This window comes from Carcharodon carcharias, chromosome 19 (genome assembly GCF_017639515.1).
Source record: "Carcharodon carcharias isolate sCarCar2 chromosome 19, sCarCar2.pri, whole genome shotgun sequence".
Classification (NCBI taxonomy): Eukaryota; Metazoa; Chordata; class Chondrichthyes; order Lamniformes; family Lamnidae; genus Carcharodon; species Carcharodon carcharias.
In genome coordinates this window covers 9,779,740-9,796,338 of record NC_054485.1, presented here as the reverse complement: position 1 = coordinate 9,796,338, position 16,599 = coordinate 9,779,740, and the positions used below count along the sequence as shown (strand labels likewise).

General features: G+C 44.6%; 1 protein-coding gene across 1 annotated transcript in view; it reads right to left on the bottom strand.

The window, feature by feature from the left end:
* The window catches only part of LOC121291516 (syndecan-3-like), a 230,364-nt gene that overhangs the window by 21,095 nt on the left and 192,670 nt on the right, over positions 1-16,599 (bottom strand). Inside the window, exon 2 of the mRNA XM_041212819.1 lies at positions 7,548-7,659. Within this exon, the coding sequence (XP_041068753.1) occupies positions 7,548-7,659 (112 nt within the window). The remainder of the gene's footprint in view (positions 1-7,547; positions 7,660-16,599) is intronic.

The window sequence follows — 16,599 nt, the reverse complement described above, 5'->3', positions numbered from 1 at the left end:
GCCTCTGAATTATTAGTCCAGTTACATTACCTCTACCCAACCATCTCCCCAGATTTGGCCACTGCAGTTTCTAATTACACTGAAGTGGAGATGCAGCCAAACAATTTCTATCAACTATGGTTGCAGAGAGACATCCCAAATGATGAAATATGTCTAAAACTCCCTCTACTACCGAAACCATGCAGCCCTGAGGATCTAAAGGTCTTCGACTCTCAAGCCAGTCCTGCATGTGGAACGGTGTTGTGGCCAAGGGAGGGTGTAGCGACAGGACGAGAAGGAGCGGTAATTTAATCACACCAAGCTTCAGTAGGGTAGGTCCGAAAAAATGTGCCATATGCTTGAAAAGAGTTTGCATTTATATAGCACCTTAAATGATCTCAGGATGCTGCAAAACACTTTACAGCCAATGAAGTACCTTTGAGGCCTAGTCACTGTTTTAGGAAATGGGGCTGCCAACTGCACAGCAAGATTCCACAAGCAGCAGTATGGCAAAGACCAGATAACCTGTTTTTTTTAAAGCGATGTTGATTGCGAGATAAGGATAACTTCCCTTCTCTGCTTCAAAATAAGGTCATGGAATTTTCAACATCCTCCTGAGACAGCAGACAGGGCCTCCGTTTAAAGCCTCGACCAAAGGACAGCATCTCTGACATTGCAGGACTCCCGCCATTCTGCACTGGAATGTCAGCTGAAATATTTGTGCTCAAGTCTTTGGAGTAAGGTCTTGAAATGGATAAATTACTGGTTAGGCCTCAGCTGTAGTACCACGTCCAATTCTGGGCATCATTCTTTAGGAAGGATGTCAAACTCTTGGAAAAGGTTGCAGAGGAGATTTATGAGAATGGTACCAAGGATCAGGGAATTCTGTCATGTGGCAAGACTAGAGAAACTGGAATTGTGCTCCATGGAATAGATAAGGTTGAGGGGTGATTTAATGGAGATGTTCAAAACAGTGGAGCTTATTGGTAGAGTAGGTAAGGGGAAACTACTTCCTCTGGCAGGAGGATTGGTAACTAAGATTTCAAATAATTCGCAAAATATCTGGGAGGGAGATGAAGAGCTTCTTTTTAATATGACAAATTACTATGACCTGGAATGCATTGTTTGAAAGTTGGTGGATGAAAATTCAATAGTAATTTTCAAAAGAGGACTGTGTTGCAAGAATGTCAAATTTCATGATTCTTATGTTGAAGGAATATAACTTGTAGTTTGGAGATTGAAGTTTTTAAAGGTAAGAAAATGGAAGCACCTGGTGAGAAGCTGGTAAACAGACTGAAGTCATTCCCAAAGCATAACCTGAGTTTATTTATTAAGGTCAGAATTAGAAGTGGATGGCCCCTTTCTGAGTTTGGGGGAGATGAGATGTCTACAGTTGTCTTCATAAGGGGTGTAAATTATTCGTGTGGGTCCTGGAATCAAGGAGTCATTTTGGAAGGCAATGCTAATTAATTTAATTTTCTATCTGGGACATCCCAGGTGTGCCACGTTGCCATGGAGATAGGTTGCAGGGGAGGTACCATTTTATTTTGGGTTTATGTGTGTGATTTTTCATAGGCACAGGCACAGGCCATTTATATGTGGAGCTGGAACAGCTTGGAAACAGGCCGTGAGAGAAAACTGTCAGGAACTGTATTCCACCAAGCAAGAAGGCAGTGAAACCTTTGCTTGAGCTGGGGTGTCCACAATAGTGAGGTGTTTATTGAGAGTTGGAGGGTTGCCTGGCTGAACGCTACTAGAGGGACCCCAAGAAATTTCAGATCTCAGAGAATAGAGGGAATACTGAGGGGAATCAAAGTGAATTCCTGAGAGCTGTGGCACATCTTCTTTTGGTCCAAAGGAACGTTCAAGTTCCTGGAAAGTACAGGGAAACTCTTGGGTGGAAATAGAAATGGAACTACCCTTTGAGATGTTTGGACTTAAGGAATAGGTGTTTATGAAATATAGTGTTGTCAGTAGCACTAGCATTGTTTAAGTCTTGTACAGTGAAAGCTTTTGTTTAAATGTGAAACCTTATAATTTTTTTCTTTAATGGGATGTGGGCATCACAGGCAAGCATTTATACCTAACTGCCCTTGAACTGAGTGGCTTGCTAGGCTGTTTCAGAGAGCATTTACGAGTCAACCACAATTCTGTGGGTCTGGAGTCACATGTAGGCCAGACCAGCTAAGGATGGCAGATTTCCTTCCCTAAAGGGGACTAGTAAACCAGATGGGTTTTTTCAACAATTAATGATAGTTTCATGGTCACCATTACCGAGACTAGCTTTCAATTCCAGGTTTATTAATTTGAATTTAGATGCCATGGTGGGATTTGAACCCAGGTCCTCAGGTAATTAGTCTAGGCTTGTGGATTATTAGTCCAGTGACATTACTACTATGCCACCATTTCCCCTTACTTGGTGTAATTCTTTCAGCTAATAATTGAGAGTTTGAATTTCTTTTTGAAAGTTAATGGTCTCCTCGAGATCATAACAGTTGGTTGTCTATTTGCAAAGGAACTAAACGCAAGGCTCTGGTGAGAGAGCAGGCGGAAGTAGAATTAATTGACAGTCCCTTCAAAGTGCTGCCACAATCCCAATGGGGCGAATAACCTCCTTCTGTGTTCTATGATTCCATTCTATAATAATGTACAAAGACAGCATAGTTCAGAGAGTTCTACTGTCTGCTGGATACCTGATCACATTCCCAACCATTTGGCTTTTTCTGCACACAACATACATAATTTTTCTGTCTCCTCTCTCCTCTCTACCCATGTCCAATATTTTTTGCCATGGGCTATGTCCTCCTACTCCAAATTCTGAAAATGGTCCTCATTGGAGTTCCTCGTGCTCCACATGCTTCTCATGCTTAATGAGGTCTCCTTCACAATCCTCACCTCCCTAGAACAGAGACAAGCAGGGATCATCCCACTTGACCTACGACCCTCATCAGCTACTTTGGCTGACTTGCAGTTGCTGGATGTTCTCTGAGACAGCCACACAATCTGGAGTTTTCCATAATTGCTGGACTTTCTCGAGAGCTGAGCATGACAGAAGGCTGCAGGACAAGACAGAAAGATTGAAAGTGACAGGAAGATCAGTTTACACAGTGGCCAGGATTGTCAGTGCTGATCATTGCTTGGTTGCTTTTCCTCAAATCATATCCATGTGGATGTATCGGATAAGGACATGAGTCAGTATGCTTATGATGCTGCACGTAGTTAAATAACGCACTGCCTTGACTCACACATGAAGGAGGACCATTTGGCTGAGGCACCTCAATGCAGCCAGTGCCAATAGAAAAATAACAATAATTCTCTACCCCAGTGGGCTATGGAAGCTAAATCTTGAGCTTGTTACATGACAGAAATCGATAGATTTCTGGAGACCAATGACATCAAGGGATATGGGGATAGTGCGGCAAAGTGGCATTGAGGTAGATGATTAGCCATGGTCAAATTCAGTGGTGGAGCAGGCCTACTCCAGGTCCTATGTTCCAAAGTAACCCTGACACAAGTCACGGGGAAAAAACATTACCACATAGGTAAAGTGGAGCCTGTGCATTTATTTCTGGCTGGAGGGTTGATGGGGTCAATTTTTTTGCCTTTAGGAAGTCCAGCCCAGAGGTTCAAGAATGGGGAATGGTGATAGGAAATCAGACACACCCTGCCTAGGTTTTTCATTTGATTCAAGTTAAAGTTGTAAGAGTTAAAAATGAAAACTGGCTGCCTATATCTTTATTGAAGGGAAATAACCCAATGAGGAGGAAGAGGAAAGTTTGCCAACAAATTTGGGCAAAGGACAGGATTGAAAAATAGGTAAAACTCATGATCAGCGTTTGACTTTCAAGTTTATGAATCTTCCTATTGTTTGAATTGCTGGGCATTTTGAACTAAAGGTACGGGAATCATTCTTCCCAGCGTGATAACCCATGTGCTTTGGGAAAAGTCTGTATTTTCTTTTTGTGCAATAACCCCATTAATACCAAAGTGAACTGGGATATATCCTTAGAGGAGGTTAACTGGTTTCCTGATTGTACCATTAGATTCCAAGAAATGCCCATGTGACGTGAGGTTGCCATGGAGATGAAAAGCTAAGAAGCAAAAAAGATAATTGCAGTGGTGGGGTTCTAGCCTGCCTGGTGACAGTCAGTTCAAAAAATACAGAATTGATGTGAGTGGAAGCAAGTAAGGCTTTCCACAAATGTATCAGTGTCCCGTTTGACAGCTTAGAACAGATTCTGGTGTCGAAGCAGGTCTCTGAGAATAGAGCTAATTCTGCGTTACTGTGCGTGTTATTCACTGGAAAGAACAGAGAGCTGAAAATGGGAAGTGCATTCCCTGGACTACAGAAGGTTAAGGGATGATTTGATTGAGATGTTTTGGACTCTGAAAAGGAAAGGGGTTATCAATTGGACAAGACCCGTTGCTGCTGTATCAAGGCTGCCAGAGCCCACAAGACCATTTACAGGGGTCGGGGAAGGGAGTCTATGGGAATTCTGTGCCATCTGGACTGTCCCGGCCCGAGTGAGAGAGAAGTGGTAGTCATGTGCCTTGTCGGTGTTAACTGTGTCCGAGGACTTCAGGGTAGAATATGGCTGCTGGTGAATGCAACTGAAGGGCCAAAACAATTGAATGGGAAGTGAAAGTCTGTAACATTATGGAGGCTGAGTTGGAAAGACTGTGTCATGGTGCCACATTGGTGCGGGGAGTAATGCGAGTGCTTGTAACTACTTGAGGCATATCTTTGTTGTATCGAATACATCAAGTGAAATTTACCCTTTTATTTGCAATATCCTTCATCTATTAATTGATGTTTGAATTGTGTTGATTTCAGTCGGTTTGCTACAGTGAATTTTAAAAAAACGAAACTTGTCCAGTGTTGGAGATTCCTTTATTTTCAAAGTTATCGGTCTCTACCTGGATTGTAACATCAGAGATGCACAAAATTTAATTCAGAGACAGAAGCCCAATTCAGTGACGTTTACAATGGACATTGGTCTTTGGAGAATACGTCAAATTTGCCTGTCATTTCTAGAAACTGCAGGGATGGCAAGCAAAACTTAATAAGGTTCACTGAGCACACACATAGGTTGTTTCCATCCCTACAGAGCAGTGTCTGACTTTATCAGTGTACCAGAAGGAAGGGCTCAACAACAACTTACATTTACCCCACACTTTGAACATAAGGAAACACCCACAAAGTCCTTTGCCAATGGATGTTAGGAGATGGACACCTTAAGGCAGAAGGGACAGATCAAGAGAGGCGAGCAAAATGAAAGGGTTTTGACGAAGTTCGGAAATGGTGGAGAGAAAGAGAGAGAGTGCGGCAGAGAATTTTGGAGAGTGGGGCCAAGGCAGCTGAAGACTCAGCCACCATTGATGGAGAGAATGAGTGTGAGTAATGACTAGAAGGGCAGAGCCAGAGGAACAAAATGTTTGAGAGGGGGTTAAAGAAAAATAAGTTGATAAAAGGCACAAGCGCTGAGTATATGCAGAATGTTAGCTGATATCCTTTTGGAATACTCAATAAAATTAAGATGCAGCTATTTGAGAACAGTACAGCACACTCCCCCTCAAACCATCTATTCAGTGCTCTGCTTATTATACTCTTTCCCAACAGCAATTTGATCCATAAACAGTCATTTCCCTTATGGTATTTCCTTGAATTGTACTAATTTTACTGACTGTTATAGACTACACAATGAATGAAGTATCACGCAGCGAAATCTATTTTTGGTAAAACCAGGTTCAGAAGGCAGAGTTGCTCCCTCATTACACGCCTTCATCTGCCCATGTCTTGTGGTCTCTCCAGCCTGACTCTGAAAAAACCATAAGGTTTTGCTGCTTGGATACAGAGTAATGAACTCAGAGTGCTAAAGGACAAACTGACTGGGAGAAAGATAAGCAGAACAAGGTGCTGGTGGTGCCAGAGGTCTGAAGCATCTAATCTCCCCCAAGTTGTATAATTGGAGCCAAAAATACAATGAGATGTCATGATGGGAGAGTTAATGAATTGAATGGCCTTAAGCGGATTAATCAGCCATTTCCCTGGCAACGACTTTTCCGTAGAATCGTAGAATATGGGTACATCACAGAAGGAGGCCATTTGACCCATTGTGCCTGTGCAGGCTTTTTGGAAGGGTTCTGCAATTAGTCCCACACTCGTATTCGGTAATCAAACAAATAAAAGGCGAAAATAAAAATTAAGACAAATATTGAGAAGCTTTACTTCATACAAAGATCGAACTGGATTAGTGAAGGGGAAAATTGTGGACTCCTTTAGGAATGAACATGATGTTGCAATAGTGAAACTTTAGGATCTTTGGAGAGCAGGTGTACTACTTTGGGCCGAATACACACTTTGGCACCTCCGCATTCTGTATTTTCTATTGTCTAAACACAATTAAAAGTTTGCACCCACTCAAAAAATTCTTTAAACTAATCATAAGTAAAATCAAGGACAAGAATAGCTATAGCCAATCTACAATCATGAGTTTTTTAAAAATTTGCCCATGGGATGTGGGGGTCACTGGCTGGGCCAGCATTTATTGCTCATCCCTAATTGCCCTTGAGAAGGTGGTGGTGAGCTGCCTTCTTGAACCGCTGCTGTCCATGTGGTGTAGGTACACCCACAGTGCTGTTAGGGAGGGAGTTCCAGGATTTTGACCCAGTGACAGTGAAGGAACTGTCGATATATTTCCAAGTCAGGATGGTGAATGACTCGGAGGGGAACTTCCAGGTGATGCCCTTCATTTGGGCAATAGAGGTCACGAGTTTGGAAGGTGCTGTCAAAGGAGTCTTGGTGAGTTGCTGCAGTGCATCTTGTAGAAGGTTCACACTGCTGCCAGTGCTGATGGTGGAGAGAGTTAATGTTTAAGGTGGTGGCTGGGGAGCCAATCAAGTGGGACCCCAGCCACTAGTTGAAAAGCTGGGGGTGTGGACCCGCCTTCGCTGGCCCTGGAAGCTGTGACTGAATCGTCCAGGTTCAGGCAATTAGTTGAGAACTTCCAGCTAGTTAGAGGTCGAGCAGCTCTTCAGTCCCAGCAGTGCCACCCGAAGCAGAAGCCACTGTTGGGGCTGTAGCTAGCCCTAGACCTGGGATGGGGCAGCTCACATTGCTTGTTGCCCCACCGCGGGGTGCAAGATGTGCCATCACCATCCCCCCTCCCCCATGCAGGCTGCCAGGGTATACCAAAGGCAGTGAGTTGATGCCCTTAACTGGCCATTAATTGGGCACTTAAGGGCCTTAAATGGCGTGAGGGTGGGCCGACAGCTGCCTGCAGCTGGTAAAATTCCAGCGGAGATGGGTGGGTGATAGGCATGACAGCACCCGCCCTCCCATCTGATTTTACGCCTCCTTCCCTGCCTGCTGACCCATTCCTGGGGCGGGGTGGGGAAAGAAGTTGGGGGAGGATAGTGGGCATAAAACTCCAGCCAATGAGTTCAAGGGGAGGTTGTTCGTTGGTATCCTGGGGCATGTTAGAATAATTCAGTACCCACTCACTAGAAAGGGTGATGAACACTTAACAGAAACATGACATGCCACATGGTGGATTGTTGCAACTTACACCCTGATCCTCCAGAACCAGAATAAACATTTTCATCCTCATCATCTGACCCTGATCCTTCGAGATCTGTTAACGTTGCAAGGTCTTGGGTCTGTCTGGATGTATGGTACGTCTGGAATGAAAGAGGCAAGGGAACAAAATAAGCACCAAAGAACTAGATTTGACATTCAGCTCCGTTCATTGACATGGGCTAAGGACCTCCATGCGACAAGACTCAGCACTGGTACAGTGGAAAAAAAGAACAAATGATTTAGCTATTCATATTTTTAGATCTATTACTTTAGGTTCTTTCAGCATGAAGTTCAGAAGGGAGCAGGATCGCTACATGGACTCAAAATGTTAACTCTGTCTTTCTCTCCACAGATGCTGTCAGACCTGATGAGTTTTTCCAGCATTTTTTGTTTCTGTGTCACTGCATGGCTAAACTGACTGGAAGTCAGTGGCAAATTGGAAATTCAACCAGCAGCATAAATATTGCTGGGTTCCTCGCTGCAAACTATTTGTAAACTTCAAACAGAGATTGAAATGCCTTTGTTAGCAACTAACTATCTTCAAAGGTCTGTCTGAATGTGACTGAACCCAGTGTATTGAACTAGTGTGAACATGAATTCTTAAAACTGTGTAACAAGTAGACAGGACTGGATTCACCCAGGTCAGGAACAAGTGTATTGGGTCTATTTTTAAAGCCTCAATGCTCCAACTGTAACCACAATCATGTCTAGAAACCATGGCCCAAGAGTTTCCACTCAACTGCGATGGTTCTCCTTGCACAAGTTGCCCAACATCAGCACAACTGTGCAAGAGATCTGGGAGCTTTAAGTAAAATTATGTCCGAGTTTTCACAATCTTTTGCGATAACAAAATTTCAAAAATTATGCTAGAATTTGGCCCCGCCCTAAAAATGTGGCCCCTCCCCCAGGATGAGGGCATCATCATTGGGAGTTTCCGCTAATTGTCCTGATTTGCAAAGAGGCTTCAACATTTAAACAGAAAGGACATTAATAAGTGCACTGTAAAATCTATTAAATATAATTATTTTTAAGTTTCACTAAGAAACTATTGATTACACCCCAAAAAACTCACAAATTGTTCTGTATATTTTTTAAAAGTCATTTTCAATAATTTAAAATCAAAATAGTCACAAGTGGTGGATTGACACAGTGATTTAAAAAAGCTTAGTTTTTTGTGATTGACCCATTTTCAGCTGTACTAATCAAACCGGACATCAAGAAATATCTTTTAAGGTAAATAACCTTTTTAAAAAATATGTTTGAAAATGTTGTCCAATTGCATTGGTTCATTGCAGAGTTTTGCATGTAGTGATAAGGCAAATAAATTGAAGTTCAAGAAAAAAATGGGCACAATTTTGAGCAGAATTTCTATCAGTTTCGCTAACTGCGCCCAAAGTGGGAACCCTAGTACCCCCCATGTATTAACGAGACCCCTCCCACAAGCATCATTACGCGAGCTTCAAAAAACACATACGTTCACATAATTGGCTAAAACTAAAATAATAAGAGGAAATTTTTAAAAAAAATCTTGTGGAGGTATGGCCATTGCTAGCAAGGTCAGCATTTATTGCCCCTCCCTAGTTGCTCTCGAGAAGTTGGTGGTGGGTCGTCTGTTGCAGTTTGTGTGATGGAGGTGCTCCCACGCTGCTGTTAAGCCAGGAGTTGCTCAATTTAGACCCAGTGACTGTAAAGCAACAGCAATGACATCTAGTGTGATCTAGGAAGGACACTTGCAGGTGATGTTCTGATGTGCCTACTGCCCCTGTCCTTCTGTCAAAATGGTCGATTTGTTGACGAGTTGTACCATTTCCAGTCGGGAGGCTCTGGGAATGAGACACTGAGCTCCCTTTCTGCAGAGCTTCACGTTCAAATCCCCAGCCTCAATTGACATTCAGACTCAACCAGTGTGCGGCAAGAGCTCAGCCGGGTTGCCAGGTGGCACGCAGGCACTGACTCGTTCTGGGTCACAGGGAAGGAAAAGCTGACAAGAAAACCTTCCAGAAGCTGCAGTCATCTCCTCTTAGCCAACCATACAGCAGGACTGACAGGCGCCTTGAAAGGAGTTTGAGAGGCCGAACAAGGGCCTTGGCTCAGTGCCAAAGTAACTGTTGAAACAATTCAGCCCTTCAAAGCACAGCAGAGGACCACTGTGTTGTCACTAGGCTCATTTAACCTATTTCTGGCAGAGCACTAAAGGAAAGAAGTGCATGCAAACCAATCTGATTTAATGTCACCACAGCTATCACCATTGACAGCCCTGAAACTATCAGTTCTTCGCCCAAGTCTACAGCTCAAAAAGCTCTCTCCTACACGCTGACAGGGCGATGCCTGTAATTGTACTGCTGGGTGTTGTCAGTTGATTCGAAAACACAGTGCAAGCATTTCACTGACTCACCAAAAATGGCTTCAGAGCTTCTCAGCTAAACTGATGATAGCCAGGAATGAGTGAGTGCTTCTCCCCAACGCATCCTCCTAACTGAAGGATAACTGTATGGGGGCTCAGGAGGTGATACCAATCCTATGTCCTCCGCTCCTTCCTCTCGTTAAAAAAAAAAGCATTGGATCGAAACTCATGATTCTTGCTAATTTAGCTGAGGTCTCAATTAGTGCACAGGATTACAAATAAAATGATTAAAAAAGGAAGACTTGCATTTATTTAGCTCCTTTCACCACCACCGGACATCATAAAATGTTTTACAGCCAATAAAGTGCTTTTGAAATGTCATCACGACGGGGGCCTCAGTTTAACATCTCATCTGAAAGGCAGCACCTCCAACAGTGCAGTATCAGCCTCAATCTTTGTCCTTTGCAATTGCAGAGGTGAGGGTCCTACCAACTGAGACACAGCTGACATCTAGGTGGCAGTGATGGGACAGGTGAGTCTTTCGAATCCTTCCTCATTGTCCGGACAACACTCTGGGGGGCTACCCCAGATATTCAGCGCGATAAACATTCTAATGGATTCAGCGGAAGCTACACCAGTTCAGGCAGAGGTCCTAAATGAAGACTGAGGAAGGCCTCAAGACAGCCTAAAGCTTTGCAGAGGGGAATATGAATTTAGCAATGTACACAACATGGCAAAATGAGAATGTTCAACAAGAAACACTTGAATCATGAGCTCTTTGAATCAGAGTGCATTATATCTGTTGTATCAGGGAAACACATTGTCAATATTTCAAATAAATTCATTTGCTGCATTAAGTGGCAGTCTAGTCTAACCAAATTTTAAATCACTGGGATGAGTGTCAGTCTAGTCTGAGTCCTCATTCGCTAGACTAGTCCACAAGCTAACTGTAGTGAGTCTATTCTTCACTGGTTGATAGTTCAGACTCTACGAGTCTTCAATTATTGGGCTGAATTGTAAACTCACTCCACCATCTAACTCTGAGGCGAACAAACAAAGGTATCTAAAACAGAATTAAGGATTGATTGTTTATGAAATGACAATACGTCTCAGTCCTAGCGAGTAGCAGGAAAGCATGCAAACCCACAACACAGCTGAGAAACCGAGCCAATACTCTCCTGTGGTTTCGGTATATTTATTTTGAAACATAAAGCTGTGCCTCCTTCCCACACTGCACAGTAAAATAATCCTCTGCAAACTGTCTCAATATCAGACAGAAAAAGAACTCTGAAATTATAGTCGACTGAGTGCAGAAAATTCTCATTAAACGCCATAGGGCTTTAACAAAACTCCGTCCAGTTTATAGTGTGCTAAACGTAGGTTTGGACAGGATTAGGGCTGTGGTATATGGTCATATTTGAACTACATTATACAATTAAAATTGGCTGTGTGGTATTGCTGTCGAGAATTTATTTCTTGCACGCCAGATAGCTGCACCTGTAATCAATTGTAAATTTACTCAAATTTCTGACTTAAGGGAACCTGGAAGCATTGGTAGGATATTTTTTTCTTCTCATTTCTCCTAATTGCTCTAACTTGGAGGGGTGCAAATACATTGTTTCATCGAACAGAAGTAAGATGCCATTTGGGCCATTGTGCCTGTGCTGACTCTTTGAAAGAGCCATTCAGTTAGTCCCATGCTCTTACTCTTTCTCTAACGCCCTTGCACTTTTTTGTCTTTTCAAGGTTATATCCAGTTTCCTTTTAAAAATCACTATTAAATCTGCTTCTACCGCCCTGTCAGGCAGATACTCGCTACGCAAAAACACTCCTTCCCATCTCCCCTCTGCTTCTTTGGCCAATGATCTTAAATCTGTGTCCTCTGGCGAACGACCCTTCTGCCAATGGATTCTCCCAATCAAAACCCCGCAAGAACTTTCAACAACGCTATTTAAATCTCTCCTTAAGCTTCTGTGTTCTGAGGGGTGTTTTGGTTGGGTGTGGTTCCGCATGCCCCATCAACCAACCTCTCATCCCAAGAGCGCAGCAGGCTGTTTACATCTGGAGAACTAAATGCAATTCCATCCTTGTCTTGTTGTGGGTGTATACTTGCTAATACGTAACACATACTCATTTAGATATATAATTATGTAAATAGTTAATGTCATCACAGGAATGATGAAATGTCACAAGATGCAGCAGCCATCTTACTTGGTAAGTTTGTACAGTGAGTGTGCAGCACATGTAGCAGCAGGAAGAAGCCTCTGTTAAAAATCTGTGTTTAATCTCTACACCTGCCTTCAGCTTCGTTTGAATTCATCTATAACAAATCCAACTCACACTTTCCAGTGGTTGTCATTCTGAAATGTTCTTCTATCTTGGACTTCAGGCGTGGGGCTTGGTTAATAGACAGACTGTAGACATTCTCTGGTATCTGCTTAACACTGGCTTATTAGTACTACATCTAAACAGCTTACAAAATAGGCATAACAAAAACAGAATTACCTGGAAAAACTCAGCAGGTCTGGCAGCATCGGCGGAGAAGAAAAGAGTTGACGTTTCGAGTCCTCATGACCCTTCGACAGAGTTCTGTCGAAGGATCATGAGGACTCGAAACGTCAACTCTTTTCTTCTCCGCCGATGCTGCCAGACCTGCTGAGTTTTTCCAGGTAATTCTGTTTTTGTTTTGGATTTCCAGCATCCGCAGTTTTTTGTTTTTATCTCTTTTTTTTTACAAAATAGGCATGTTGCCTCTAGGCATGATTCCAACCTCTCTCTCTCGAGTCTAACTGAGCACATGACTGACTGATGTCAGTGGTACATCATCTACATCGTAATGTTATTGCAGGGAGATGGTGGTGTAGTGGTAATGTTGCTGGCCTAGTAATCCCGAGGTCCCAGGCTAATCCTCTGGGGATGTGGGCTCAAATCCCACCATGACAGCTGGTGGAATTTAAATTCAATTAATAAATCTGGAATATAAAAAGCTAGTCTTAGTAATGGTAACCCTGAAACTATCTTCAATTGTTATAAAAACCTATCTGGCTCACTAATGCCCTTTGGGGCAGGGAATCTGCTGTCCTTACCTGGTCTGGCCTGCACGTGACTCCAGACCCACAGCAACGTGGTTGACTTTTAACTGCCCCTCTGAAATGGCCCTGGCAAAGCCGCTCAGTGCAAGGGCAGTTAGGGATGGGCAACAAATGCTGACCTTGCCAGTGACACCCACATCCCATTAAAGAAATAAATTGGCATATCCCATCTGTTAACCCTTTATACTACAGCGGGGGGGGGGAGGGTGTAAGTGGGGGCAAGTGGGGATTGGGAAGCCTGACTCCTTCCTTCCACTCCCTAGACCAGAGTTGAGGTCAAGTGTAGACAGCTCCGAAAGCTGCCTTACTCGAGATTAGTTCACTTGGTACATCTTGGTGATCAGTGTATCTGTTCATGAAACAACCTGACTGTTATACTTCTCAGCAGATGACATAAACCTTGGACTGGGTGGCTGTGTGAGGCTTGTGCATCTGCTGTCAACAACGCCGTGAGAACAGAAAATAGCTGTCACACCTCTTTGCCTTTAAAGCATCTTGTAGTTAGATCCCCGGCTTGATTTGCCAGCATTTATCGTTGCTTTTCTATCAAAGGGTGTGTCCAAAACTATTTTCCTTCAACCCCGAAGTGGCTGCGTAACTGACCCATAAGAGAGAGGGTGAGGGGAAAGAGGGGGCAGTTGAGTGAATCAGCACAAGTAACAACAGAGCCCTGCGCGTGGAAATTTCAAAGGTTGGACTGAATCAGCCTGGACACCGAGGGCAGAAATCTTTGCTCAGCGGGCAGGCACACACCCTACCTAACCGAGCGTGAGACGAGGCGCTTTGACATTGGTCGAGCGCGCCGACATCGATGCGCAGTCGCGCGATAGCTCAGTCGGCGGGCGCCCGCCGGAGTAGGCAGCGTGTCCGCCGATATTTGAAAGACTTGAGGCCGTTGAATAATCGATTAACCTAAATTTTTCGCTAACGGCTGGTGGGCGGGCGAAAAGGCCAAAGCGGCCTTTGCAATTTTTTGGAAACCTCATCCACGAGCGAGTAAAAATGTAAGTCTTACAACGGAATGAATAACATGTCCCTGCTGATGTGACAGAGTCGCATGAGGGGACGTGTTTTATTACATGTTTATTCTCTTCACTTTCATTTGTTACCAACGCTTCATCTCCCTCAGGCAGCTCTGGGGCCCCAGGGAGATTATGAAGTGCTCACCCCCGCATGCGTGAAGTTCATGATCGGCTGGCTCACCCACCCTCCCCCTAACCCCCCCAAACACCCACCCACCACCCCCCCCAAACACCCACCCACCACCCCCCCCCCAAACACCCCCCTACCACCCCCCCCAACCACCACCCCCCACCCCCCCCTCCAAAGACCCCCCCACCACCACCCCCCCCCATGCTCGCACAGGCAGCGGTACCGCTCGTGTTTCTTGCTGGGTGGGCCTTAATTTCAATGAGAGTTAGGCCGAGCATGTAACAGGAAAAAAACCAAAAAAAAATAAAAACAAAAAAACTGCGGATGCTGGAAATCCAAAACAAAAACAGAATTACCTGGAAAAACTCAGCAGGTCCGGCAGCATCGGCGGAAAAGAAAAGAGTTGACGTTTCGAGTTTCCTGTAACAGGAAACTTGGTTTCAACCATACATTCACAGAGAACAGAGGCCAGAGAATTTTCACAATGTTAAGACAGTTTCCAATGGTCGTTGGAATTTGAGCTTGGGAAGTGTTTCAACTCTTTGTAGGAAATCTTCCAGCACTTTAGCTGGCCGTCGTTTTTAGGAAATGAAGAAAGTCCCAAGTTCCATTCCCGGTCCGAGCAGAGTCAGGACAACAAATAGGATTCTACACTCGCCCTTGCCTGGGGCAGGAGAGGTGAGAAACAAACCTGATCACTATACAGTGATTCCTATCAGAGAGTGCATCAAGTGATGGCAGAACCTGCCTACACCAGGAATCCTGGGACAAGTTACTCACCTCTGGACTCTCCAAAGCCTGTCCACCATCTACAAGGCACAAGTCAGGAGCGTGATGGAATACTCCCCGCTTGCCTGGATGAGTGCAGCTCCCACAACACTCAAGGAGCTTTGACACCATCCAGGACAAAGCAGCCCTTTTGATTGGCACCCCATCCAACACCTTAAACATTCACTCCCTCCACCACCGATGCACAGTAGCAGCAGTGTGTACCATCTACAAGATGCCCTGCAGAAACTCACCAAAGGCTCCTTCATCAGCACTTTCCAAACCCAAGACCCCTACCACTTAGAAGGACAACAGCAACAGATGCATGGGAACACCACCACCTGGAACACCCCCTCCAAGACCCACGCCATCCTGACTTGCTATTCCTTCAGTGTTGCAGGGTCAAAATCCTGGAACTTCCTCCCTACCAGCACTGTGGGTGTACCTACATCACACGAGCTGCAGCAGTTCAAGAAGGCGGCTCACCACCACCACCTTCTCAAGGGCAACTAGGGGTGGGAATCAAATGCTGCCTAGACACTGGTGCCCACATCCCATGAATGAATAAGAAGGTTGGTGAGAAAAAGAATGATTTTGCTGCTGCACAGTGTTTCTTTGGGAACATTAGAGAAATAGCAAAAGCTTGTCGGGCTGGTCAGTCTAAATTCAGAGGAGTGCAACTAAATATTGGATCCCCACAGACAAGTTCGAAGGGGATACCATTAAAATCAGCCTTTTCAATACTTCAGTGCAGCATCGAGGGAGCACAGCACTGTCAGAATTGCCAACTGTAGGATGAGACACTAAACCAAGGCCCTGTCTGGCTCAGGTGGACATAAAGGACCCCATGGCACTATTCCAAAGGATAGCAAGAAGGTTTTCCCATATATCATGCCAAATATTTATTCTTTAACCAAAATTACTAGATTAGCCGATCGTTCATTGCTGTTTGTGGGGACTTGCTGTGAGCAAATTGGCTGCTGTGTTCCCTACTTTGTTTGCAACAGTGACAGCAGCTGAAGAGTACCTCATTGATTGTAAAACACTTTGGGTGTCTTAAAGTTTGTGAAAAGCACTCTATAAACGCAAGTTCTTTCTTTATTGTCTTCCTTTTCTTAAAATCGCCTTGTATTTCATGTTAATTGGACCAAATATTTAGCAAGAGAAAATGTGATGACCATACCTAAGACATAAGTAGGGGGCTGTCAGTCATAGGGTCATGAGGCTGGATTATACTGTCCTCCCCTCCCCACCACCGGTGGTTTTGAAGGTGGGAGACACGTAAAATCCAGCAGGTGGCCTTCTGACCACCTACCTGTCCACTGCTGACCAGTCTGAATTACAGAGGGCAGAGGGGGAAGGGGTTGGGCTGCCCAGCCGTCCTTAGGCCTATTGAGGCCCTTAGTGCTCACCACTCCTGGCCGGGGCTGCTGGGGACTACAAAGCTGCCAGCCGTCCGATTGGCCAGTAGCTCTCTAAGGTGGAACTTCCCCCTGAAAGAGGGGCAGAAGTCTCGCCTCAAAGCAATTAATGCTGCTCCCAGCATAACTTACACTGAGGCAGCCATGAGGATTGTGGACAGGCTCCCCCCACCGACATTTTAGCCGGGAGTGTGGCGGGGACTGGGGCGCCCATAAAATCTAGCCCATAGAATCATTACAGCATAGAAGGAGGCCATTCTGGCT